The 27,422-nt window shown below is 46.9% G+C and overlaps 1 protein-coding gene across 1 annotated transcript; it reads left to right on the top strand.

Annotated features, from left to right (window-relative positions):
- The first annotated feature begins 895 nt into the window (after window positions 1-895).
- LOC126522993 (uncharacterized) lies at window positions 896-27,239 on the top strand. Its single transcript, XM_055066448.2, has 6 exons — window positions 896-1,650; window positions 4,574-5,594; window positions 16,801-16,936; window positions 21,514-21,729; window positions 23,324-23,589; window positions 26,859-27,239. The coding sequence occupies exons 1-6, from the start codon at window positions 1,608-1,610 to the stop codon at window positions 27,082-27,084; spliced, it is 1,908 nt and encodes a 635-aa protein (XP_054922423.2). The 5' UTR covers window positions 896-1,607; the 3' UTR covers window positions 27,085-27,239.
- The last annotated feature ends 183 nt before the right edge of the window (window positions 27,240-27,422 follow it).

Genomic DNA, 27,422 nt, shown 5'->3' with positions numbered 1-27,422 from the left:
GCTGAGACCAGATGCGAATACGCATCGAGCGGTCGGGCACGTCCGCATGAAATTAGTTTCCCGCGCGCATGTCACTGAAAGGGCCGCTCTCATTGGTGTCCGCCGTTTGTGGCTCGCGTCTTTCATCCGCCGCTCCACGCTCGCCCTTTCATCTTTCGCTGTAGTGCTCGTTGGCTCGGTTACGCCGACGACGACGACGCTCGCCGTAAGAACGGTGCGCTCTAAAATTGCGCAGTGTGCACGAACTTACAGATTACGAGATTTAGTGAAGCTAATCCTTCTTATGCAAGAACTTGCCGATCAAGTTATCTTTTATAACCTTACCGTTACTACCAGGGCGTTACTGAGAGCCTAGCAACATATATGGCAGCAAGTGACTAACATTACGCTAGTAACGCGGAGAGGGAGACCTGAATAAACGTTTATCAAAGATAAATAAGAGGCCACGTTTTTGGTTCCTCCATAGGGGTGCCTATATAGAAAATTTGTGAGGTACGACGTACACACAAGCTGCAGACATGATGGTTTCGCACTGCATTTCGAATATACGAGAAAAGGAAAACACCTGTTTCTGTTATGCGGAAACAGTGTTTGCCATAATGTCAATTAGGGTCGCAGCGCACAATGTGCGAGAGATGCAACGGGCAGAGTGCTCACGAATCAAGGACAGATACATTGTGCGCACACGTACGTCACGAGCGCACGCACGTGTGCGGAAGTGCAGCAGATATCCTCATTATTCTTGGCCCTCCGCCAAGCGCAAGTGCATTGGCGTACTAAGTTAATTTCTATAGTAAATCGCGTCAGAAAATTACAGTACAAATTACACACAAACTGCAGACATGATATATCTTTGGCTTGTAATTGGTATACCGCATTCGAGAAAACATAATTTTGTTACGCGGGAACTCAAAGACAAAGCCCTTTTCCAGCTGCCGTTTGGGGTCCGTCAGAGCGGACGCGGCCACTAGGTGGCGGTACTTCTTTTCGGCGAGCAAGAACGAGACCACGAAAAATCGTGACCAACTGTAGAGGCTAACAACTTCGCTCTAAACGAAGACTGTGGGCGATCAATCAATAATGCACCTGCGCGCACCAAAAGGAGTGGTGCTTCAAGGCATCTGTCTTTGCGAACGGCCTTCTCTCTTCAACGTGCGAGCGGTTCTGTGGCATTCTACAGCTCCGACGCGACAGCTACGCCAACTTCAGCCTCGTGCCGCCTGCTCGTTTGCTGACGTCACGACTGCGGCACACGGGCGCTCCTCTCTACCGGCCTCGATAACACACGCTGCCAGACTTTCGCGACGGAGGGCAATACATCGCCAGGGCAATACACGCGGAAGCGAATCCGGTTTTTTTTTTTTTCTTTTTCACCTCACTTTTATTTTTCACTCTCCGAGTCTCATCGGTTGTTCGTTGCTGCGACCAACGCGCACAAGCACGCAGTACCCATTCCTGCCCTGAACGAATTATAAATAGGTACTTGGTTTGTCAACGTTTAACTGCTCAATTTAGACGAAGGAGACTTGCAAATACGGCTTGTTTTTTCTTGCTCTTGTTTTTTGTATTCCGTTCATCGTCAAGCGGCGGATTCGGCACCGACAAACATGCCGCACACCGAAGGAGCAGACGACAGGAAGACGAGGCAAGGTGAGAGCTGAAAGTGTCCGTTCTTGTGCGTATGTTCAGACGGTCCGCGCAAGCTTTTTTCTTAATGTTACGCAAGAAGCAGTGGAGGAGGAACAATAGCAGTGCAGAAAACACTCGAGCCTACGCTGCAGCGCCGTTATTGTGGAGAACAGGGTGGACGCCTTGAGACTTGACGCCCTACCGTTCGTTGTTGTCCGAACTTTCCTTCCACGACCGTGAAGTCGGTCGTTACGAATCTGCGTTGCATGGTGATAAGTGGTCTCCGCCGCATCACGATTTTGTCGCTAAATCTGTTGGAACAAAACAACGCCTAAGAGAAAGAAAAGCCGTCTATAGTAGGTAGCATCCAATGTCAAGAATGTCGACACAGAATAAGCGTCTCTGCCAAGCAGTTTCAGCGACAGGATCCAGAAGAATCCCTTTCTTTCTCTTTTTTTTTTCTAGTGGTTAGTACTGGCCAGAATTTGCTCACGAATTTCAGATCACCCATCTATAATGTTCCCAAACACCAGCCAGCTATCTTTAACCCCAGCTAGATATCTGTACCGGAGCTTGGCGTTTGTACACAGACAGAGGGGTGTGGCGACGCCCTGTACAGAGAAAAAATAACAGACGTAATTGGCTACATGCATTGTCATTCCGTTTTTTATGCGCTGCGACTTTTGTACATTTTCCCCAAGTATTTATTTACGTTATGTCGCACTCAATCAGTACTGCTTCTTCAGTGAAAGGCTATTTCGCAGGCACTAATCATGATGGCAGCGCCATCCTCGTCAACTAATTTTCTATCATTTCAATGAAGGCATACGCTATGACGTGATAATGTTGCAGTCACAGGCGGTGTCTAATGGTGGCGGGCTTTTTCACCAAATTTTGCCACGCAGTCTCATACGCTATGCGATTTCTTAAGTGCGTACTTTGTGACGTCCAGGGCCGCTCAGAACCTCCAGGGCTTTGCTTTAAGAGCACTGACATATGGGCAGCGTTTCTCGCAGTACTAAGCAGTCCGCCATGATATACCTAAACCCACACCTAAAACCCATACCTAAAACCCATACCTAAGCCCCATACCTAAAAGCGTAACTCCCGTTTGGTCACGGGGTCGACTGCCTGCCACCCCAAGCGTTTTACAGAGGGAAGGAGATCCAGGAAACACCCTTGTCTACATAGACAGAGTACGGCCCTAAAGAACCCAGTGTAATTAACATTAGTCTTTCTGGAGCACTGCGTTACGACGTCTCGCATACATACAGAATATATGTAGGGTTCGTAAGCTCTGCGGCACTACTTTGTCAGCATTTATTTTCTACAGCTATATTATTTTCGTGGTATATCTCAGTGGGTATGGCATCGCACTGCTGAGCTCGTGGTGGTGGGTTCGATCCCGGCCATGGCAACCGCATCTAGACAGGGCCGAAATGCAAGAACGCTCGTGAAGTTAGCTTTGAGCACGCGTGAAAGAAACCGACGCGGTCGAAATTACCCCGGAGTCCCTCACTATGGCGTGCCTAGTAATCAAAGCGTATTTTTGCCACGGAAGCCCCTGAATTTCATTTTTGTTTCTGTTCTCTTCATTGCATTCGTTCTGCCAAGCAGACAATCCCAACAGTATCGGACGCATGCCTTTGTGCGAGCAAAAAGAAAAAAGAAAGAAAGGAAGAGGAAAGAGCAACAAAGAATGAAAATGGAAAAAAACCCGCTACAGAAAGCGGCCTCTGCAACGCTATAAATGGGATTGATGTTGTCCGTTTTATCCCGTTGCTCCGCGCATCACAACGTAGTAATCGATTCGCACCTCACAAGTATTCTTTGTGCGCGTTAGGTAATTGATTTAGTCATTTTTGTACCCGTCCGTATACGAGCGCATTCATGCACTGCATGTGCGCTGTGTGTTTCAGTCCGCTTGGTCGTGAGCGTATCGCGCTGTTTTAATTGCAGGCGCAAGTTACGATGTTGAGAAAACAAGTTACCTTTTCAAGACAGCGGCTCGAAAATAACTTCATCTTTTCGGTGAAATTGTCATACAGAAAAACTGCATATATATATATATATACCAGAAAAAATGCACTTCTGGGTCCGGGTAAATAATCACAGTGAAGCAGACGCGCGTATGAAGCGGTTTATTGACGTTTCGGCCGGGGTCCGGCCTTCATCAGAATCATATATATATATATATATATATATATATATATATATATATATATATATATATATGCAACGTCATGATTAAGCGCACTGGTGACACAAAAAATCCACCAAGAGAAATGCTTTAGTGAATCATGACCGATGGCAATATTTTTCAGTTGTATTAGCTTGAGTAATAAGAGTACCTACTACCTAGTTCTGCGGAGAACGCATTTAACGTACAAATACTCGAAATTGTGCGTTCATTGTGCGCATCTTCATCAATGACTGAATGAATCGGTCAATCAATCGGACGCATGTCATGAGGTTTCAAAAGACAAATCCTTAAGCGCACTCGTCGAATTAACGCTGATGCGTCTGGGGTGCACACCTTATGCTTCATAGTAGGCAGGTGTAAACATGCCGATGGCCAGTATGCAAAAAAATGCTTATGTATACTACCTGGAGGTATAGGACACGCCGAACTTCATGCGACTGCAACGAGGGAGTAAACACGAAAACAGAAGGAGGGAGGGCGTCAACATTTCTTGGTCCTTAACATGCTCTGCATCACACAAGTGTTCGCGTGGACAATCATTCCGAAAAAACAAAGGGCAATCAACCGCTCGCGCTTCCCCATCTCACCACTCGCACCCCGCAAACTTCTGGCCCTATCGATCCCTCCTGTTCTTAGGTTAACACACAGCACGTTTTATTTATTTTTTTAAGATTTTGAATTATACCTTGGCGATCAATGTAATCGTCGTGTTTCTTTTTTTCCTCCTTTCCACCCAAACAGGCGACCGGAAAACCACAATTAAAAAGCCAATCCTGCAGCTCGTCAGGGGCACTCCGTTCGCACCAGCTTTTCTTCGCGAGTGCATCGAGTCGGCCATGGACTACGCGCACAGAGAGGGCGACCTGTTCATTGTCACCTACATGAAATGCGGCACCACGTGGTTGCAGCACATCGTGTACCTCACCCAAAACGGCGGCGTGCCTCCGGTCAACGCGGCCGAGCTCTACGGCGCGTCCCCGTACTTCGAGGCCTGCGGCGCGGAGTGCGTCCGTTGGACGACGAGACCCGGCGCCATCAAGTGTCACCTGCCACTGCATCAAACGGGGTACTCGCCGGAGGCACGCTACATAGTCGGGATCAGGAACCCTTTCGACACGGTGGTGTCGTTGCATTACTTTTGGCGCATGATATCGTCGTACGAGTACGACGGGGAGTTCGACGACTCCTTCGAGAACTTCGTGGCTGGTACCGTGGACAGCAGGGACTACTTCGACTTCTACAAAGGCTGGTGCCGTCGCATCGATGATCCCAACGTGCTCTTTCTCGTCTACGAAGACATGAGGAAGGACCCCGAGGCAGCCGTGCTGAAGGTCGCGAAGTTTCTCGGGCCCGAGTACGAGGAGAGCCTGCTGGCCGACGACGGCAGGGTTCTCAAGGACGTGCTCAGGTACAGCAGTTTCGAGGAGATGAAGAAGTACACTAACAAGATGATCTACGACTTTTACGAAGCGGAGTTCCCGTTCCGAGGAGAAGAGTACAGAGGTCTTCGCCATGTACACGAAACCGTTCGCAACGGTTGCGGCTCTGCCGGTGGTGACGGAACCGGAAGTTCGGCAGACAAGATAGACTACGTGCGCAACGGAGTCGTCGGCGACTGGAGGAACTATTTCTCCAGCGAACAAGTGAGGCGGATGAGCGAGAAGTTCCAGCGAGAAACCTGTGACACCGTAATTGCCTACCTGTGGCCAGAGCTGAACATTGGCAGCCGAGAGAGCGAGAGAGTACTTGATGGCCGTAAACTGTGAAGTTTTTCTTTCTTTTTTGTTTTGTCTCATGAGTGTTATATGATCAGTGGTGTATAGCGCTCACGTGAAACGTCTCATGGCGTGCATCAATTGATCGGCACGGTGCGGTGAAGTTTCCCTAATACCGTGACTATATCAACTGTGATCTGTTAGTGAGAGAGAGAGAGAAAAAGAATTAAAGACATCTGGTATATGTACACAGTTGCAGAAGTGCAAGATCGACGCTGTGACACAGGAAAAAGTAATAAAAAGAACCGTCCGAAAGCCTAGAAATAAAAAATTTTTTATAGAATATGTCATTTGTAGAATAGACAAAAACATTATCGCTATATAGCAGCGCATTCGTATGAATGATAAGCATGCCTCCTCAAGTGGAACTTGTCTGAATCAAAATTTATACAGTTGCTGAGCATAAATAGATTGCGAAACATATGTATTCTTCAAGTACAGTTAAAGGTAGCATTAGATGGTCGAGCTTATTGGCGGTGTTTACCGAAAACATGTAACTTGAAGTGACTGCCAAAACTTGTTGACCAAGACGGTACCTTGTCGCTTCTGACGTTTGTAGTACGGCAAAGCATGGCGTCCGAGATTGGTTTTCATTAATCTCTGGGGAGTGGAGGTGGGAGGGAGGGTCTATGTGAAGATCAAGTGGCACCGACGAAGAAAAATAGTATTGTTTCTTGATAAATCAGTCACGTTACAGTGTCTAGTGTTAGATGTAATGATCCGGGTCATGATACGCGATATTGTTGAGAAATTAAGGTAAGAGCAGCTGTACAAGCGCAATATCTTGAAAGCTTTTAGGGGAACGAGCAGGCCTCTCATTGTATACGGTACAGCACTGAGTGTCCCAGCGTGCTAAGATATTGTATAATGCTCTGCCTTGCAAAAACTTGGCCTTCTGATACGAAAGCGTCAAAGGACAAATCAAGACGCACCAAGTATCTCAGCGCGCTCGTTTGCCCGCGAGGAGTTAACTCGAAGAAGACCTTAGCAGCATTCAATTGCATATAAATGCTTTCCCATTCACAACTTATAGGAAGTGCTTAGGTGTGTTCGGATTTTATTCAGAAAGCTACTACTCCATAATTGCACCTCCTCACCTTCGCGGTACTCGTTCGCTTAGCGGTTGTGATCGCTACCGACGTAATAAGAACAACGACTGCAGTGGCGATAGCTTATCCCGGATGGCGGTTATGTAAGAGAGTTTTGTGAGTCCGGGCCTTTGTTCTTGATGTTTGTACAAGATCAAGATACCAAAGCTAATACGAGAGCTGTTTGCACTTTTGCTTTCTTTGTTGTGCCCTGGTTATATCCATGCTGTACAGAAGATATAAAGAATCAGTGAAGTCACCGCAGAGTAGGTGTCCTATATGTTTAACGAAGAACTCTGACAAATTAATCTCTTTTATAGACTGAAGAAGAGATGAAAAATTTAGTTCCTCCCGGAAGGAAAAGCATCGATAGAGATAGCAAAGTATTAAACTAACGTAAGAAGATCCTTCTTACGTTAGTTTAATACTTTGCTAGTCTTATCTTGTAGTCTTATCGGCCGCACAAATTGCAGTAAATATTTGCTTACTAATTAAATTAACCAGTGCGGTGACACGCGCGCACCGGCAAACATAAACTGATCTCACTCGATGACCGCATACGCTTGTTGTCGCAACGCTGGTGCGATTAAACGCGGCAGCAGCTACGAGCCTCGTGCTGCCTCACGCTTCAACGCGACTCCGAAGCTTCAGATTACTTGAACTGCAACGCTAGACACGTGAGAACACAGGGCACACGAAGGCATCAGTCATCTAGGCTCGCCGAGGCTTTTGCACCCGCCGCAGATTACCTGCCAGATAGGGCGCATGGGTGCGCTCGGCCGCACTGCGCGTAGTCATGATCGGGCTAGAATAGAAGCATTCACACTTGCCCCCCTCCTTGCGTCCTTGCGCGCACAGCAGTGAATGCGTCAAGTCAACATCCTTCTCGACTCACTCTCGCACGCTTTGCCTCACGCCTACAGCCTACGGCGCGCGGTAAGATTCTATCGCATTTAGAATTTATATTGAACCTCACGGCGACGCCAACGGCGATAGTGGAAGGTCACCTGGAGAATACCTATAATTGCTGTTGCGATAACGCTTTTACTCCAATTGAGACAGTGGAAATTTGCGAAAGTGGTTTGAAACGAGAAGGTACTTCGATAGGAAACAACATAAAAGCACAGTGACTACACCAACAGGAATTGTTTTCAGGGCTTTATTATGCACGCAGAGAAAGACAGAGGGTGTTGCAAGAGTAGGAAATTCAGGGAGATCAGTCATGAGAGCGGTCCATCTCGTGCTTTGAGAGACTTTGTAGGAACGTAAGTGCCTTTAGCATAGAAACGGACTGCGACAAATGCAGGAAATAGTGATGTTCTGAAATTTCTTGAAAACGATAAATCGTTGTCATTACAGCACAACCTTCCACACATATAGAACCAATAATTAGTCTTTAATTGTCGCCGATGGAGCTTCGCGTGCTTTTTGCATACATGTGACTGTATGTAACGATAGTGTATGATCACATAAAAAATTTTACTTTGATTTAACGCATGCCTGGCACTGTTATATACAGCACTGAATTTCGGAAAATCTCAGTCGTGCATATCTTTACGTGATTGTTTTAGTTGTTCTCGCAAGTCTTTCTTCTACGGTAGTAATTGAAACGTATGCCTTTTACCTTCTTCGTTATAGGCGAATGAAAACTGCTGATTAGTGTGCGATGCGCTTCCATATATATATTGCTAAAAAGGATGACGGAACTTGCATTTCTTATGTCTGTTACTTAATAGAAAGTCTTTTAGCCATGCTCTCTAGAGATTTTTCGCCTCGTTGAACTGTTTGTAACAACATTTAGGCGACAGTTCTCCTCAGAACTTCATCATCTTTGGAAATAAAATTTAGTTCAGTTCAGCATACAGTTTGTTGCTCACACAGAGGTAGAAGAAAAGAGGGAAGCTCACGCCAGTACTCCTGAACAGTCGAAGTGTACAAGAGCACAGACGGTAAAGGGTAACTCAGATGGTAACTGATAACTCATGGTAACTCAGACCGGTATACATAAATTGTGGAAGCGCGCGCATGACGCTTTGCGTCTCTGAAGGTGTTTCCAAGTCTGGTCGCTTGGCCACGTTCTAGAGAGAAAAGCGCTGGATACTTTGTGCTATGTAGAAAAACCCAATTCGCCTTGATGCCACTCAACAGCAATTCAGTGCGCGCTTTTAAGCAAAAGTAAGAAAAAGTACGCAAATTTTAATGACACAGAAAGCCGTTCAAAACACTATATATATATATATATATGACTACATTGAGCAGACTAAGAAAAAGGTTATCGATGTCAAATGAAATATAAGACAGCTCAAAAAAACAACATTTGACCAACCTTACAGTTATCCAATTATTCTAGCAAAAAAAGAATATGTAAATTATTGCGTAAATTCACCAGCGATGCTGTTAAGTTAAACGTTCTTCGCCGGTGTCAGTACAGTTACAATTACAAGTCGGGAACAACTTAAGGAGGATGGAGGCCGCGCCCAGATAACCGAAACGCGGCAGCCGATTGCCTCCACGACTACAGTGTTTGAAGGCCGCGGGCGTATGTTTATTGCAAAGTGCAGTCGCAATCCAATGGTGTTCTGTCAGGCGTACCGGTCTGCATATTGGGATTTGATATGTTCGCTTGTAATGTAAAATAAAAGAAAACTATATAGGATATAGCTTCGTTGCGAGCTGAGCGCGAGATCGCGGCTTCGAATCCCGGGTGCAGCGGCCGCATTTCGCTAGAGGCGAAATGACAAAACGCCCGTGGTGCTTGAGTTCTATAGTGCACCGTAAAGATACCCAAGGGGCCAAAATTGATCCGCAGCGCTCCACTACGGCGTCCCTCACAATCACAAAGTGGTTATGAGACGTTAGACCCCGTCAGTTAACTTTTTTAGCTTCATTGCAAGGGACAAAAGTAGAAAAGAGCAGCGCTGCATGGCTTTTGCGCTAGTTTACATGCGCACGGAACATTTACCACTCGTTTTCCGAGCTTCAAATGAATCAGTTGCTATTTAACAAGCACTTGAAAAAACCAACAAACCTCAACGAGCTGGCCTACTCCAAGGCACGAGGTCTCGCTTCCGCGACCATGGAGAACTCCACCGGCGGCCCGCAGTGGGAGAGAACAGAGATCAACCGACAACATACAATGAAATTACACAGCACTTTTATCTTGGCAGAAGAGAGTTTCCCCTTCCTCACAAGAAGTTAAATAGAGCGCAGACATTGACCCTCAGATTATTGCAAAGGGGCTCGTATCCCAGCCCGGCTTTATTCCACAAGCTTTATCCCGACACTTATGCCACTAGTTCTTGCAGGCACTGCAATGACTTCGCTAGGCTAGACCATATGCTCTGGCGTTGCCCCTCGTCACGAGGCACAGAACAAATCAGTGAGGAGAAGTGGCTCTCCGCTATCAAGAGCCCCGATGCCGGGGCGCAACTATGGGCTGTCCAGAGGGCCCACGATGCGGCGGTCGGGCATGGCCTGACTGTCCCAACGTGGGAGCGGCCCGCAGCGCGCCGAGTTGCGTACCTCAGGACCTTCATTAAAGTTTTGCATCCGTCCATCCATAGGAAAAAATAATTGTATTTCTGAAATAATTTGGTAAAGATACATTAACTTTCAAATTTCATTAAAATTGTTTAAAAATAAAAGCGCTTCTTGAAGTGCCTTGTCACCCTTAAATACCGGGAAATCCCAATGCAAATAAAATTATTGACGTTGCATAACTATATGGGGCCCAAACGTCTCATTCAGACAGCGACGGAGTTGAACTTGACAGGACCTATGGTGATATAGCAGTAGCCACTGCGAAATTGACCGCCGCTCTTAGTAGCTTGCACGCCAAAGCACATTCATGTGGTTGCATTGTTTATTTTCGTTATCTGGTTCTGGCAAATAATAGCGAATAAGGGAACACTTATACATCATTCGATTAGTTAGGTCCAAAATACTCATTCGGGTGACCACTGTCGAGCTTGACGGGCCGTATGGCGAAGTAGCAGCAGCTGAGGCGAAAGTGTCGAAACCAAAACACATCATGTCAAAACTAAAACAGAAGTAGTCATATTGCAGCCGTCGTCAAGCTTTACATGTACCTAAAGGACAATGAATGCAGCCAACGGATAACAAAACACACCGTCGGCTCAGTTTACTCCGCAGCACAATCATTGTTGATATCTGTAAGCCACTTGAACAAGCAATAGCAATACAAGCACAGTGACATGCCCCTGTAACCTGTTTCCAGGTAGTTGTTCCGCCTCTATTTTCTTTTACAGCCTGTTGATATCATCATCATCAGCCTATTTTATGTCCACTGCATGACGAAGGCCTCTCCCACGGTCCCTCGATGGAAAAGCTCAGGGTGCGGCCCTCTCCTTCGCGCCTGAACGGCGTCTCGGGCCTAGTTCTCTCTGCGCCCGCTGCAGCGCCACTGCTCTGGGATGGTTGCTGACAGAGAGCGCCTTCACAGCTGCGTCGGCACGCGCGATCTCCACTCCTATCAAGGCGTACATTATGCGTTTTATATTTGGAAATTGCAGATAAAATTTTTAAGTCGTCGTTACAAGTGCTCATTATGCCACAAACGCCAACAGATTGTTACAGGGGTGAAAATCTATTCTATAATGCGCCTGAACGCTATCCGTGACGGTTGCCCGTACGATGCACGACTGGGTAACGCACTTCCATCGATAGGTTCGGCTTGAAGCAATCTGTCAGTACTTTTATTCACTCCTCGTGATCAGGTACGTAAAGTACAAAGTTTACATAGGGAGAACTTGTACCGAGTTTCCCAGGTAATACAAACTAAGATGAAATTGTGAGTTGTGAGTTGAAATATTGTGAGTTGCCTTGTTCCCAGTGTTGACAGAGTGAGCCGGTTCCCAGATTTGTTCCACGTCGCCCCCCCCCCCCCCCCGCTCCCGGTTTTCATGGTAGTTTTGAAGGATTTTGAGATTGATTCTTGAGATTCCTCCTCTCAAGTAATTATTAATGACAGTTTTGGAGTCACTTATAATGGTTCCAATTTTGGGGTTAGTTAAAGCTAGTGCTATGATCACTTCCTCCGCAATGTCGGAGTGTTTCACTCTCAGTGTAGCTTCGACATTGGTTCTCCGTTTTCTGTGGAGACTGCTATCACGAAGGCATTGACATTGCCGGGGTATGCCGCCGCATCACCATACGCGACTTCCTGACTTCCCTTGTATGTCTTTGCTATCGCCTCGGCTTTAGCTATGTCCCTACCTCCGTGGTAGAAAGGATGGATGTTTTTGGTAGAAGTATGATGATCATGGTGTTTCTGGTCATTGACGGGAGTTTCTGCAAGTCCTCCACTAAGCTTTCAACGGTTTTGCCTAAAGCCTCTAGTATTTCTCTGCCTTCTGTCGTGCGGGTTGGTCTGAGCTCTAGTGTACTCAGGTGGGCCTCAACGGGCTCGTCCAAGGTGTGTATTCCTAGCTGTAATAGTTTCTCGGTGGGCGTGTTGAATGGGAGCGCGATGGCTGCTTCTTAAGCTTGCCTGATCAGAACAGTACGCATTTGGGCTGGTTAGTTCATGATTACGAAAAAAAAAAACAGCGCTAAATGACCTTGTGACCACCAAGTAGACGCAAGCTTCGAATGCCAAGTAAATAGGCTGAAGCTCGCATGCTTCCCGTTCCGCTTTTAACGAGCATCGCTGAAAGCCATGCAACAGGCCTAAAAGAAAGCGATCGGCAGCCGCTCAATCTGACAATCACTCATGGCAAATGGTTGCGGTCATTCTATGTGTGCACCAGGTTGATCATAATCTCAAAAAAGTTGTCAGCATGGCAGGCATTAGGTTGCTGTTCATTGTGCGAAATAAGTTAAGTAGTCTGTGCCATCAAGTCAATCAGGTGACCGAGAACAAAGAAAGTTATAAAAAGCAGCACAGGCAGAGATTTGTTGTTGACTGTTGTGACTGTGTGGTTTATAAGATTTCTCTTTCATGCAAACGTTTCTATATCGGTCAAATGGGGCGGTGCATCAATGACCGCATGTGTGAACACTCAAACAAGGTCCGAAAACCATCTAGAAATAGTCAATTGTCACTGCATTGCAATGAATGCGGCTGCAAGCCGTCTTTTAAAGACGCGACCTACCTGTCAAAATACCGCAGTGAACGCAGACGTCTTATTTCTGAAGCCCTTCACATCCATAATAGCCGCGCAGAAAGTGTAAGCCTCCCCTTCCTTCCTCTCCTTCCGAAGGAGACAGCCTTCTTATCTTACTGATTGCAATTTATTGCCCCTGCGCATGCTGAATTTCTGTTGCTTTGTTGTGCTTCGCGATAGTGGTAGAGTATATATATGCTTACTGAAAGAATAAAGGCACTTGGTTGTTAGTCAGCGCTGTCGTCTGTGTCCCTCTCTTCGTCCTGTCGTTTAGCACTGTTTTCTGCTCGTGGCCTGATTAGTCCGTGAATCGCTTATGTTTCCCTCTGCGTTAATGCAAGGTATAAGAGCGCATATGTGATTCTACTGATTACAAAGTCTTGAACTAGTTTGCACAGGTCCCTCTTCTTTATCCCTGTTTTCTTGCTGGATTTTCTCCTGATGAGCCTGATAGTTTGTGTGGTGGCGTGTCTTAATTTTTCTGTGGTGGTGTGATTACTGCGGTTTTCTTGCACATAAATGCAAATGATTCGCAGAGTGATTGTTCTTTTGACAAGTTTTTCTTGTATCAGGATGTTGAGATCCGGGATGGGATAGCCTGCTGCTTTTTTGCTTCTTGGGATGTCACGCTTGACTAGTAGCTCGGATTTAGGCTGTGAGCTAGTAAGAGTCAAGTTTTCTACTAGGGGTCGTGTGGTGATGACTGCTCTTTTCAGGGTCTCTTCTATGTGGCTATCTCACTCTTTGGTAGTCCATAGGGCGATGCCATGCGCATATAACATGAACCTGAGATTAGGTACAGTTCATAGTTTAGCCGGCAGGTTAATAAGGGCCAAGTTGAAGAATAAGCATGAAAGCACCGAACCCTGTGGGGTTTCGCAGTCCCTCATGCTGATGGGATCTGAGTTCGTGCCGCCGGCCGCAATATCGACCGTTCTTTCCATCGAAAAAGATCGCACGTAGTTTTATGTGCTGGGGCCCGGATTGATCTGGGAAAGGTTGGTGGCTACACTCTCATGCGTGACATTGTTGGACGCTTTATTCAGATTCAAGCCTAGGATTGCCCTGACACAGCACCTACGCCGGGTGATTTTTTCGCTAATGAGGAGCATGATGTAACTGCGTAGAGAGACGTGCTGTGAAGCCTATCTTTAGTTTGGGAGAAGGTTGCCGTCCGCGTACGCCTGAAGTCTGCTGAAACCTGCTCCATGAGCTTACGTAGACACGACCTAAGGAACATCGGTCAGAGATTATCAATCTTCACCCATTTGCCTGGTTTTGGGATGAATACGATTCTGGTGGGTCTCCATCCTTGCGGAATATTCCCTTCCTGCGGGTAAGTATTTATTAGGTTAGTAAGGGCGATAACCAACGTAAGGTCGAGATTTCGAAGGGTTCTGCCAGTGACGACATTGGAGCCAGCTGCTGACGTGGTTTTGAGTTGCCTGAGGGCATGGCGTCTCTGCCATACTAAATTACTGGTCTAAGTCCAGGTTTTTCTCATCTTCATACCATGCGTATAGATTGGGCGTCGGATGCCAATTGACGTATCTGTCTTTGGTGTTCTTTATGAGATGCTCCGCAGTACTCTCTTGTTGATGCGCGATCTCAATGAATTTGACTTGGATTGCGTGCGCTCAAGGATAATGTCTCAGTAAGAACCAAGTTCTCCGGTTGCCTAGTTAACCATTTACCCGATCACTGTCCCCATTGCTGTCTTTCCAGCTCCGCGGCGTATATTTCAATTTGCTTCTCTGGTTCGACTACGCGTTTCCCGAGTTTGTGGCTGTGTTTCTGCGGCTTCCCGTGATTTTGCAGTCCTAGATGCGCCTCCAACAAGTGCTTTAACTTGGGCTAAGTCGTGTGTTGCCCATTCAGTGCTTCCGTGACTGCGGTATGGTTTTGTACATACTTTTCAAGCTCGCAGGTGCAGTCACTGAGGTCCTCGATGTCGATCGGGGCCTTTCTATCTCAGACTTTGTGGAAATTATCCCGGTTGGTGATTCTGGCTTTTGGTGGCGGCGGTTTGAGTTGTGCTGCTTCCACGGTCGTTTCGAGCAGATATTGGTCGTGACCCATTAGGAGCCTAGTGTTTAACTGCGTGACCGTGAGTTCGTTCTTCGTGAGTGTGTGATCTCGGGTTGTCTGCATTTACGCTAGTACTTTGGCACAGGGTATCGAGGTTCATTGTCATCAGAGCAACCAGCATCAGGTGAGCAGGCATAATCAGCAATCTCGAAGTCATTATCATTCCAGAAACGATGGCGCGTGAAAACGTTCACCAAAAGAACTGCTTAGAACTGTTTAGAAGAAAGAAAACTGGAAAGCCACCGAGTAAATGATGTTTTGTAGGCCAGACGTTCTAGCACAGATATCCTCCTACTATACGTTATGTGGATACATTTTGCGTAACAGTCGGCTCATAAGGGCAGTCCACCAGAAAAAAAATGGTGCTGGACGAGTCTTAAGCGAAGCATTTGGATCGCATGTGCATTCGTTGAGGGGATTTATAATCTCTCTGAAATGGCACAGGCATCGTCGGACGACGTTCGATTGTGGCACTGGCCCGGAAGGGCAAAAGCCGATGTAAGGCGGAGCAGCCGTAGCTGATACTTGCGGCTTCACTGGCTCGCGTGCGGGTACGACACAAAGGACAGCATGAATGACAGATGCGAGAGGCCATCGGTACTCTGGTCTCAAGACAGTGGTATTAGTTCAGCTGCCTTGTCTGTGTCGCGTGAAGAGTGTTTGTAGCCGCCAATCTCGGATTTGTCAGTGCAGACGGCGGAGGAGCTTGACGGCAAGTCAGCCGAAGGATAAGACGGGCAGGGATAGGGAAAGGATGGAGATCGCTGCTTCAACTGCGTCGCTCTCGCTGGCTTGTAGGCGCCGTGGTGCAGCGTAGGGTTGAACGCCCTCGGTGGTAGACGGTACAGCCTTTACCCTGGAACTGCACCTTTGTATCATGCGATGGTAGGTCCACTTGGCATTGCAGCAAAATACCTTCCTAGGTCGTGGTGGTGTCGGTGGGCTTTGAGCGAAGCTCAACCAAGTTGTGAAGCGCGCGAAAAGCAGCAGAGGAGGTTGAAGTTGAAGTAGGCAAGGATGCACCTTAGATGATGTATGAGGCAGCGGTAGCACTGGCGAAAGCGGTGCTTCTGTGGGGCGCCTGACATGGCGTGGTACAGGCAGGGCAGCCGCACACGTCGTAGTGAGCGGGTACGGCTGCCCGATAGTTCTCGTTACAATCGGGACCAGTGAGTGGCAGCCTGAGTTTGACGCGAAGTTCTCCAGGCAGCTTCTGCTGAGCGTGGTGATATCAATCGCGCTGTTTACACGGACCTGACTCTCCAGCTGGACAAACCAGAAGTACGGCATGATGACGTAGAACGCCCGAACACCGTACATGCACGGGAATTCTGCCAGCACGTAGAAGTGGCCGGGATTCGATGCCGCGACCTCGTGCTCAGCAGCCCAACACCATAGCCACTGAGCAACCACGGCGGGTATATAGGTGGCTCTACATCTACATCTACCTCAAGCCATCAATGCCCACTGGAGCGCAGAACACGGCAATTCCCCGTTGTGGGTGTGTCCCATTGTGTTGTTGTTGTTGTTGTTGTAGCCTGCGATGCGTGTGGCTCCTACCCACGTTGGGGGATTGGCCAAGAAATAGGTGGATTATTCGAAATTATTATGGAGCATAAATTGAGCATTGTGTGCTACCATCATCAGGTCACTAAAGAACGATGAAGCAACCGATACGTCATCATCAGCAGCAGCTAGTCAGGCAAACAAGCTCCGCCTCGCGCCACCTCCGCGCGCTAACCATTTCGTTCGGAGGGCGTCGGCGTCTACCCCGCGTTTCGAGGCTGGTTCACGATGTTCTCGTTGCCTGAGCAGTTGTTCCTGCTTCATCACCAGGCCCTCCTGCTTTTTGCGGCAGGCGCCGGTCTCCTGATTCTCTACGCTCGCCGCAGCGATTGCTTGGCGAAGGCGGCCGCCGTACCGCTGCTCCTGGACGTCAACCACGACTACACCGTGCGCCTCAAGGAACGGGTGCAGGTGACGCACAACACGCGGCTTCTACGCTTCGAGCTGCCCAGCGAGAACCAGGCGAGTTTTGTAGATGCAGAGCCTACGATTTATCGTGGAACATTTCCACTCTCGGGGAACGGACCGAGAACCCGGATAGCTAAAACGTAAGGTAATGAAGAAGAAACGTAAACTAATTCGAACAAGACTTGAAAAATAAGGTAGATAAGAATCAAGAGATAGATTATAGATCACCACTTTATGAAAATGAAGAATTGAATGAAACAGAGAAATACGACTATATAATCGAAACCAATTTCCCTGGAAAGAATGGACACATTTAGGTCTGGTTTTACAGTCTAAATCTCATTGACCCAACAAAAGAAATTCTGAATAGCTTCGCAAACCTTCCTGTCGCTGTGCCAAAGAATCGAAGCCCGAAAGGATAGCAAATTTGTAACATTCAAATCGTTTCTAAGGAAGTGGAACATGCCTTTCTAAGGTTCTTTATCGAACGTTTCCACCATGCTGCAGTATCTCGAGCTCTTCTTTCTCTTACCTTTTCGAGCTCTCCACCCAAAAAAAGGTCGCGGAAATCTGTGTATGAGTTTTCATTGTATACCCGATAGCTGCGACCCGCATAGGATTAGCTTGTATTTAGGTCCACGTCAACGTATGCAAACATTTTTGGCTAACACCCTTGCCCTTTAGGCTGTAATTATTTCTTTTTTTTTTTTTTTTTGCTGTACACGAAGGTGAGCTCACACTACACTTGCAATGAGAGAAGTTGTGTTTAAGAACTACGCGTCGGCAAATCGCTAGCGCCACCTATAGGAGTGCTCGTGACGTTGCGTGCCAGCATGTCTTTGTAGATCTTGGGACACACGTGGACAGTTGCAGTCATGTTCCGTGCAGGCAATATTTCCTTTTTTTTCTGGGAAGTACGGTCGTCACTTTGGACGAAAGGGAAAAATGGTATCTACAGGATACTGCAAGGAATATTAGAATTGCATGAGTAAACGGTAAAATTACGCCATTGGACAAGCCATCCCGTCAACGGCACACATTGCATCTGCATTATCTCCAACTTGGAGTCGGTCAATTTCAAGTTTTTATAGTCCTTGCTCTTAAAAAGCAGATTGCACTGCTGGGTTCAACACGTCAACTGTGATTTGACACGTCAGTACCGAAACCGTAAATAAGCCGCGTAATATTCTTGACCATGACTTTCCAATAATCTCGATTCCAAAGATACCTTTATCATATATCGATATCTATGTATATAAATCATGTATGTGTGAGTACGTGTATGCAGAGAAATTTTCATTTTTCTTATAATCATGCGGGTTAAAGGCGTCGCAAATAAGGAATTTTCGTACATAGAAATGGTCATTTTGCAAAGCACAGAATATCATTGTGCAGTTGCCTGTAGTTTCCAAAAGAGACAGACGCACCTTAATTAGCTTACTGCCCGCCTGTGTAGCGTTACCCTGCCTCTGTGGCCATGTGACTGTTATTATATACCGCCCAGAATAGACGCTATTCTATTTTCTACGACGCCTGGGACCAGTGCCTACAGTTGAAGGCTACATGCGTGTCAATTCTGACCACCCGTTGCTCACCGAAACATCCGAGACATGATTCTGACAGTGATGGCAATGAAAGTTAATATAGCTTTCTTGCAGTCAGTTTACCACATTGTGGAGTTGCCGTGTCATATTTACTGGTCACAAAAATACGTCAGAAAGGAAAATCATCACGTCAATCATCTCATCAACGATGTCATGTTGCCCCTCAAGTTTAAGGGTTTTAGATATGGGACAAACCGGCACTGTTGAGGGTACCAAAAATATTTCCCATGCAGGTGGCTAAAATTATTATGAATCATCTGCTATGGCGTATATTCAAGTGGCCCAGGTGCTGCTTCCACATTATGCCTCATCAGCGAATCACACAGAGCGGCCTGCCCTGGAGTAAACTGTCGGCCTATTGCACCCTAATTTACAGGTTAAAGTGTAAAAGGACAGTGGCAACTTAACGCTAGCTGCGAATTGGCTGCTCGAAGAAGTCGAAGTTTCCCCCGAAGGGCGAAGAATCGATTGCGATAGCAAATTAGTAGACATCTATACAAAGTAACGATATTAGTTTTATCCGCCGTGTAGACTTGTAAACATTCGCAAACTAAATTAACAAAGCATGGTGTCACGCGCGCACAACCTCACATCAAGATATCTCACTCGATTACCGCGGAATCTCGCAGTCAAAACGCTGGAGCAAGGAAGCGCGGCAGCAGCAGCGAGCGAATTGACCTTTCTGCTCCCTCTCGCTTCAACGCCAACTAAGCGGCGAAAACACAGTGCACACGAAGCTATCGGCACTCGGCGCACAACCCCCATCACCGATCGATTTCAAGTTAGGGCCCACGCTACCACGCGCGGCTGCGCCATACGCAGCTGTTACCGGAGTAGAAACCCCCTCCCTTCTCTCCCCCTCGCCTTGCGCACGACGGAAGACGGCGCGCTCCCCTCCCTTCCCACCTCCCTTGCGCGGGCAAGATTCAGCCGCGATCGTTGGCCCACCCTCGCACGCTTTTATTCGCACATAAAGCATACGGCGCGCGACGACGATGTTATCGCCCTCGGACTTTGTACAGAACAACACGGCGACGGCGACGGCAGAAATGCGCCTGGAGCGTCCATATGATTGTCTATCGCAATAAAAAAAAGCATACGAAAAGCTACCTTGGTGACCCAGCTGCTACGGTGTTTTGATTCTCAGCACGCGTTCGTGATGTAACTCTCGACAGCTGAAGCCGTTTAAATAACGGGAACAGAGTTGAAGCTTACCCGAGTACTTATATTTAGTTACTCGTGGAAGAATCCCAAGTGGCCAAAAATATTCTGAACCTTCAGTGAGGTCAGAGCCCGTGTGTAGCTTTAGGGTGTTAAGTCTCATCAGTGAGTCAAATAATGTGGCCTGCTCAGGGGAAAATTACGTGCGTGCTGAACGTTGCACACTTGTTTGTCTTACGGAACTAAATTTTCAAATTACTCTCGCTTTCAAGTTTCCCAAAGCATGTTTCCCAAAGCAGCTTGTGGCCTCCAGAATTAACCGCAGAAAACAAACAAACAAGAACGAGTACCACTAAAGACCACCTTTTCAAACATAGTCTTATGTGCGAACGTTCTGCAAGAAACAAATTCACGTTTTTACAGAGTTTCACTTACCTTGAGCCAAACTTCAAAAATCTGCAAATGCTACGTAGCTGGACAGAACCAAGGTAATGTTGTTTGCAGTCGCTCGAAGATACTCAGATTAGTTCTTGCATTCCGCCGAATTAGATAATCAGTCTAATGAATTATACATCTTCTCAATTATTATAATTACACGAAAAGCGCAAACGACACCATCATAGAGCCACATGAGAAACTCGCGATACAGCTTTCCGTTGCTCAATACGTACTACATAAAAATGTTTTTCAGAGCATGAAAAAAGCGCACGAATACACACAAAGTGCACACTTTGCCAAGTATGAACAATAGCGTAGAAGTGTGCACTCAATTTACTGACCTCTTCATGACACAAGGGCAATATCTTCGAAAGTATCTTTGATTTACTTTATTTTGTTTGATTTACCCATGCGGTATGCGCCACTGGGTGCGTACTCATTCTTGGCTAATAACCCAGACAGGGTATGCGCCGCTGTAGCCTTAACTATTGTTAGATATGTGTAGTACGTGTCTGTGCATGCACCTGTCATCACTTATCTTTCACTGACAAGCATCATTTATCGTCTTCGTCCTCAGGACATCGCTGCGGAGACGTCTCACATTGTGCATTCACATGATTTGGAGTTTTTTTCGGCACAGCTTCTGAGTGGTGTAGTGAACAAACAAGCAAGCAAACAAACAAGCAAGCAAGCAAATAAACAAGATTGCGTGAGATTAAAGTTGCGACACTGTGGCGAAACCTAAACATTGCATGAGGTTGGTTGCACGTTACAAGCAGTGAAATTAACGTAGCGTTTTTCGCTAGGTTACTTTCATTGTATTCGAAACAGCCTTTCTAAAGAAAACGCTGTTTTATGAAGTCAAGCACAGAACTAACTGGAACATTAATTCATCTTTTCGAACACTAGAAATTAATATCTTAAACCTGCATGGTGCAGTCCTGAGAATTCATTCCAAGTGGATACGCCTTGCGAACTCACCGGCTACAATTCGTAGGTTAGAATATGGGCCATAAGATAATGAAGTTAAAAGCTAATGAGCGTAATTATGTTACATATTAGATTAAGAATTTTGATGTCTCGTGGAAGTAATGACCGCCTCATCGAGTAATTTATATCAAGGGTTAGAATATTGCTATCTGCCATAGTCATTAAAAAAAAACATTAAAGAAAACGGAAAAACGCTGCTATACGGGAAAACATCTCCTTCGATATTGAAAGGTGGTATTCGAAATTGGGGAGTGGGGGTCGGGTGGTGGGGAGGGGGGGTGCAGTGTTGATTTGCACTCCAGATGTGGCCTGCACTCATCTACGACGCGCAGGCGATGCTCCAGCGATTTCTTTCGGAAAACAGTGCGCGTTAGAATTGAGTAAACAGGGTAGTTACAAAAAGACCGCGCTGTTTGTTGTTTCTCTGCGCGCGAACAGGTGCTTGGCTGTGCCGTCGGCCAACACGTGTACCTGTGGACGCGCCTAGGGGAGCGTCTGCTGGTGCGCCCGTACACGCCGGTCAGCCCGCGCGACCAGCGTGGCAGCTTCGACATCATCGTCAAGGTGTACCGGCAAGCAACCTCCTCCTCTGTCCCGGATGGCGGGATCATGTCGCAGACTCTTGATAGCCTGATGCCCGGCGACCCCATACAGGTATGCGCGCTCACCGCTTGGCAACTCACGGTCGCTTGGAAAGCCTTGCAAATGTGCTTGAGGGGGCGTGCCAGAACAGCGCTTTGGTCGTGGTGATTCGGAGGAGCTAAGTAAAAGTCAATTTTTACCATGCCCTACTTCGGGAACGTATTATCCGGGACACATTGTACACGAAACTCGGGCTACGAAATCCATCTGTTTTCTTTTTCGTCCCCATATCCTACATTGTCACCCTTAGATTGTTTCGATTTTTTTGCCCGGGATCGCTTCTCACCGGATCACCACTGTTATGAAGACAGCACTCGCCACACTTAGACGCTTAGTTCCTAGATGTTTAGCGCGGTTTTTTAGAGCTAATTTGAAACACGAAACTACAGGCACTAGCGCTAACTTCCAAAGCGCTTACTGTTTCCCAATTTTCTTGAGTGCTGTCGCCGATTCTGTAGCGAAAGAGCCTCTTCAAATCAGAGTGCGCGTGGGACGAGTAGTGTTGTACGTTGTCAAATGTACGCTTGCACCATCAATTACTCTGGAATGTGCATACGTTGATACATTTTACTAAACCAGTCATCAACCCGCCGTAGCGGCTTAGTGGCTTTGGTGCTGCGCTTCTAAGCACGAGGTCATTTTTCCTTGCGTAAAAGACGCCCGCAGATGCACGCGAAATTGCCGCGAGACCGGCCACTCGAGGCACTTTGCGTGTATTGGCGGGCTTCTTTCAAGCTGAGAAAACACTTTTATGTAGCACGTATTGAGGTACACAAAAGCTGTGTCGGGAGTTTTTCGTGTCACTCTACACTTTGCTCATTGATACTTTTCATCTTATTATAATATTTGAGAAGTTCATTGATTAATTAGGGCTAATTATCGGATGAGGCGTAACGAAAAAAATAGTTGGAGGACCTCCAAGCTACGGCAAACAACATTATTTTGGTTCTGTCCAGCTACGTGGCATTTGTATATTTTTAGATTCTTGCTAAGGTTATTTGGAACACCATGTATATAGGTTTTTCGGTCGGTAGGAGCTTCTGCATTTTCATTGTTAACCTGTCACTGGCTACAGCAACAAATGTGACGTGCTTTTACTAAATATAATATAAAGTGGAAATTCTGGTTTATTATTATTATTATTATGATGATTATTATTATTACTACTACTACTACTACGACTACTACTACTGCTGCTGCTGCTGCTATTGTTGTCATCGTCGTCGTTATTGTTGTTGCAGTTATTGTTCCCAACTGCAGCCTCAGAATGGTTGCCAAGAGAAAGGGGCAGAAAATTAGACGGCGTGAAGAAATTGCGAAATTGATGGGAGTCAGCTGGTGCAAAACAGGAATAATTAGAGATCGCTAGGAGAAGCCTTCATTCAGCAGTGGGCATGAATATGATGCCGATGACGATTCTTCTTCTTGTTGTTCTTTTGCTTCTTCTTCTTCTTATTATTACTATTATTATTATTATTATTATTATTATTATTATTATTATTATTATTATTATTATTATTATTATTATTATTATGACGACGACAACAATCGCGGCACGACGAGTTTCTTGCCTGTGCTCTGCATTGACGCTTGCCCACGCGCACAGGTCCAGGGTCCGAAGGGTGAGTTCGAGTATGTTGGTGGCGGCCGGTTCATAATGGAGAACGGTAGCATGCTGTGCCTCGCCTCGCATATCGGCTTGGTGGCCGCTGGCTCGGGCGTGACGCCCATGCTGCAGCTGCTGCGCCACAAGTTCGCCGACCCAAATGACGTCACGCGCATCTTTATGATTAACGTGAACCACTCCGAGAAGGACATCATTATGCACCAGGAGCTCAAGGATTATGCCAAGCACCAGCGGAGGACATTCAGGTGCGTCTGTCATGTGACCAGAAGTACCCGAGTCAACAAGTGGGTAACGCCTGTGAGCTGCGCGGTTCACCCTACTAGCTCCAAAGAGTCGGTAGGCTTCGCCTAAGGAATACTGGCTCATAGGCGGGACGTGCGTGGTTCGAATTCCACCGAAGGATGCGTACATCACTTGTAAAACGGGTACAATGAAACTCTGACTGCGCGCGTCCCATTAGCATATTCACTTTAAGTGGTAGCTAGATTTGTTGCCTATGTTGAGAAGAAAAGTTCCAGATTCTGCAGACTCTTGATTCCCTTAACTTGAACAATGCGAGCAGCACTTTCGAATCTCAACTCTTCGACTTCGTTTAAACGTTCGCACATGGTTTTGAAAGACCCGCCGTGGTTGCTCAGTGGCTATGATGTTGGGCTGCTGAGCACGAGGTCGCGGGATCGAATCCCGGCCACGGCGGCCGCATTTCGATGGGGGCCAAATGCGAAAACACCCGTGTGCTTAGATTTAGGTGCACGTTAAAGAACCCCAGGTGGTCAAAATTTCCGGAGTCCTCCGCTACGGCGTGCCTCATAATCAGAAAGTGGTTTTGGCACGTAAAACCCCAAATATTATTATTATTATTATTATGGTTTTGAAAATCCCCTCCAGGTCGAGGACAAAGCGCTTGACGCAAGTTTACAAACCAAACGAGAATGTTTCAGACAATCCCTTTGCAGCAATGCCACTTTCCAAGGTGAATATGCAGCACGTTCACCTTGCGATACGACGTACTATGACTTTAGAGAAAATTTGGGTGTTCGTTTATCTTGTAATGCGCCTTTTACCACGCTATTACCCATGACCACGAAACGGCGCATCACACAAGGGCGACGGAACTATTTTTTTCCTGTCTGTTAGTTGCACAATATAGGCGCATTACGAGATCAACGATGTAGCACGGTCAGATGCCGAGCCAACCTACACAAAGTCCGTAAGGAGGAAGAACGCCTGCTGAGCGACAAAGCTAGATGACGCAGATTACTGCGGCGCAGCCGCAAGAAAAAGGGCCAGCAGATCGAGAAGAGTACACGGGGTGTTTTTGAGTGCAACTAGAAGATTTTGATGGCCTCGTTTTTTAGTGAACCCGACTGCAAGTGATCAGCTTAGCATGATTACCAGGCGGACACAGAGGAGAAAGGGTGCAGTCAAATAGTTGTTGCCGTACTTCTGCATCAACTTGACAGTCTAGTTCGTTCTTCGGAGCGAGACTGAGAAATTTAATTTCGCCATCGGTACTCACCGGGTGCACGTCTATTGCTCCATTTTCTTGAAAAAGGCCAGCGACATTTACGGGCCTCGAAAGCGCTGAGTACCTTCAGGATATTGTACTTTATGTTAAACTTTCAAGTTACATTTATCTCAAATATTTCAAAATTCTCTTAGCATTGTCAAATTTCTGCACGGAGCTGTTGCTTTTTCATAGCTTTTCTTTTTTTCACATTGCTCTACTAGCTATTCAATTCTTCCTTAACATTTTGCTGATGAAATATTCCTCGCTATTGTCTGCCTACCTTTTATGAGGCCGACCCAACTAGCAGATCGCGTATTCGGGCGTTAAATCTACATTCAGTCTAGGGAAGAGGAGGAGGAGGAGGAGGAGGAGGAGGAGGAGGAACAAGCTTGATTAGGTAAGAGAGAGACAGAGATCAGTCTTAGATTTTCCCGCTGAGCTGTCTAACGACCTGAGCTGTCTGAGAAAGAGCGCAACCCGTCGATTTATCTCGCCCGCGGCACACAGGCCCAAGTGACTCAAAAACGAAGTTTCTTGCATGGATGTGAGACGAAAACAACTGACGCGGGGCAGCCCGCGTGCGCGCCCGCGAGCACGCGAACACACAAGCGCACTAAGCGAGCATCAAGGTGGGTCAGCGTATATGCGGCATTGTGCTGCCAACCATGAGGTCTTGGTTTCGTCTCCCGGCTGCGCCGGCTGTTGAAGGATCAAACAAAGTCAGTACTGTAATTAGATGTCCGTAAGCGCCTCAAGTGATCGAAATGTATCTGGAGCCCCCCGCAACGGAATCTCCAATCAATCAAAAGATGTACGCATTCATAGTCAAATATTTAGCGCGCACAAACGACAAGGACACAATGAAGGGGGACACACGAGCGCTTATAATCACAACTGTTTATCTTGAGAAAGATACAGAACATAAATAGCGCAGCTATCAGCACTGAGCATGTGCAACAAGAGTCGTCAGTATAAACAGAAAAAAAAAAACTGATTAAAAAGGTTCAACCAGAATTTAAAACAAATTCATTGTCAGTGATTGCAACTGAGGGTTGGCTTATACATTTTTCAGCATACTTTTTTATATGAAACGCTTCTGTAATTTCACGTATTAGTTTGTTTTTATCTGAAAACAAAATGTCAGTGTCAAAAAATACCGGATCACAATGACAGATTTCAGTGGTTCGACAAGTGCGAATAGTTTTCTTTACCGAGAGAACGTTCATGTTCTTTTAGACGGGTGTTTATGCACCGAACCGGTTTGTCCTATGTACATGTTGCCACATATTTCACTATGAATTCGTACCAACTCGGCCAACTATCAGTTCTGATGTACGCATAATCAGTGCATTTGTAGGTGTGCACACTATTGTAAGCATCCATTGGACTTTATGTTCTTTGCTCTGCAATGGTCTTTGCGATATGTGCAGCTTTCGTCGGAAACTACCCACTATTTTTTGCGACTGTATAACTATTTTCGTGGGCCCATCCCTGAGGTAGTACAGTTTAATGCAGCCTACACCGAGCACAGCAGTAAGTACCACATGGGGTCCGGCACGTTGGGACCGGGGTACGTAAGGGGGAGCGTTTCGGCATTCCTCCCTCGTGACAGCTGGCGTTTTGAGACGCTGCGCCTCCGATTACCGATGCAGACGCTGCACGTAAAGCTACTGGAGGTTTAGAAGTGACCTTTAAGGAAGTGGCGCTCAAAGTATCGTTTGTCTCCCGCTTATAGGGATAAGGCACGGTGGTAAAGGTAACGCCACCTATAACACGCAGAGCGGCATAGTGCCACAAATAACTACTTCCGAAAGTTTTCGAAACGCACTGCTGGATATCGACCGTAGTTGGTACTTCCTAAATTTTCATTAATCGCCATTGCTGGCACCAAGTTGCCGATTCGGGAAATAGCGGTGGTGTCCGAGCACAGGACGCAGAGCGAATCCACTGCGTGGCACATAATCGATCGTTACAATATACGGGTCCTGTCGCACGCCCGCGCAGGCTCTGCAACGTGCTGACCGAGATGCCCGTTCGCAACGTGCTGAAGAAGACGCACGAGGATTACGTGGCGGGCCCGCTAACGCAGAGCATCATGGAGGAGTACCTCCCGCCGCCCTCCTCGTACAGCATCATCCTCATCTGCGGGCCGCCTCGAATGATCAGCGAGTTGTGCCAACCCGCGCTGCGAAACATCGGCCACGACAGGCTCCGCGTGCTCGTCTACTGAGCGCGTCCGCCGTCCGTGTTGCCGCGCGCCGCGGCTGTCTTCACCTCTTTCTTTCTTTTGTGCCTATCTTCCGGTGCGAGTTTCACGCTGCCGGACAACATGATGGCTGCGCACAATTTGCGACGGGAAATAAAAACAAGCGTTATGTCCCCGTCTTCCCGCTTCATCTGCGTCCCTCGATGTATGTGTGCGACGTCTTTATCAACACTTATCTCCTTTTTCTCCGGCACGTGTTAGTTAGACATGCTTCTAAACATTTGAGTGCATGAGCGAATAGTTGAGTATATTAGTGCGATACGCCTGCCTTCAAATAAGTCTCCGATGTGGACGTCATCTGC

This window comes from Dermacentor andersoni, chromosome 6, assembly GCF_023375885.2.
Source record: "Dermacentor andersoni chromosome 6, qqDerAnde1_hic_scaffold, whole genome shotgun sequence".
Taxonomy (NCBI): Eukaryota; Metazoa; Arthropoda; class Arachnida; order Ixodida; family Ixodidae; genus Dermacentor; species Dermacentor andersoni.
This window is presented reverse-complemented; position numbering and strand designations above follow the sequence as displayed.

Coding starts and splice junctions, on each gene's coding strand:
- LOC126522993 (XM_055066448.2), top strand. CDS start 1,608: ATGCCGCACACCGAAGGAGCAGACGACAGGAAGACGAGGCAAG. Junction 1,651..4,573: donor CGACAGGAAGACGAGGCAAG/GTGAGAGCTGAA, acceptor CCACCCAAACAG/GCGACCGGAAAACCACAATT. Junction 23,590..26,858: donor CACCAGCGGAGGACATTCAG/GTGCGTCTGTCA, acceptor ACGCCCGCGCAG/GCTCTGCAACGTGCTGACCG.